At 47.5% G+C, this 920-nt stretch overlaps 1 protein-coding gene across 2 annotated transcripts in view; it reads right to left on the minus strand.

Annotated features, from left to right (window-relative positions):
* Window positions 1-369: 369 nt before the first annotated feature.
* ARFRP1 (ADP-ribosylation factor related protein 1) overlaps window positions 370-920 on the minus strand; it is a 9,907-nt gene continuing 9,356 nt past the window's right edge. For both annotated transcript variants that reach the window (XM_009877071.1, XM_009877070.1), the window contains one exon: window positions 370-561. In XM_009877071.1, coding sequence (XP_009875373.1) covers window positions 474-561 — 88 coding nt within the window. In that variant the 3' untranslated portion in view covers window positions 370-473. The remainder of the gene's footprint in view (window positions 562-920) is intronic.

Raw genomic sequence — 920 nt, forward strand, 5'->3', positions numbered from 1 at the left:
CTTGGTAACCCCACCTGCGGCACCCTGGGGCTGGAGCAGCAAAGGAGCTTGTAAGTTAGGAGGGACAGCCGCTCCCCAGGCTCTCCTTCCCCTTTCACATTCACCTACACAGTTCCTGCAGGAGTTCCTTCATGTCACTGGCCTCTAGCCTGCTAGACCGACAAACCAAGGATCACAAAGTAATACAGCAAAAATTAAGAAGTCCTTTGCACCCACAACACCGTGTAGATTGCCACGCGGTCTATACTCTCAGGTCGACTTAATACTTAACGTAAGAGATGCCCACCCCCCCACCTGGTTGGAGTCCTTCGCTCAAGTTTGTGAGTTTTTTTTTTTAGACACAGAAAGAGAATGTTTGTCTCCAATTTAGGAAAGAATCAGATGTAAGAGGAATCCAGCGGACCACCTTCTTGAAAGGGAACACAAAACTGTGCGGAAAGAGACTGTCCGTTCCTCAGCTGACTCGGAATCCCTTACGTGATGTCCTTCTTTCTTGGCGGCCGGTGAATGTTCCTCACCACACATTTCACCATCCATTCGATTCCCTCGTTCACTCCTTTCCTACGGAAATATGAGGAGCAGACAAGATTTAAAAAAAACACCAAAGCACAACAAACAACTACCACCACCAGCCAGAAACAAACCCATGGCTCACACAGTCCCTAACGGAGCCCTTACAGCAGCCCTGCTGTTATTCATCGGCATTACTACATCAGTTTCTCATACACACAAACAACAGGGACCTGATTTCTTTTAAATCAGGGTGTAAACTCCATCCTCCATTTTTCTGGTGTCTATGCAAGTCTACCCCCAGTTTAGTTAGTCATCAACTCTGCGCAACCCTGGGTATGAACAAGCACCAAACCACTTCACAGCTGGTTTGAGGTTATTTTCCTACAAGCCTCAGGCTGAGTTGTATC

This window comes from Apaloderma vittatum, unplaced genomic scaffold (assembly GCF_000703405.1).
Source record: "Apaloderma vittatum isolate BGI_N311 unplaced genomic scaffold, ASM70340v1 scaffold1809, whole genome shotgun sequence".
In the NCBI taxonomy this organism is placed as follows: Eukaryota; Metazoa; Chordata; class Aves; order Trogoniformes; family Trogonidae; genus Apaloderma; species Apaloderma vittatum.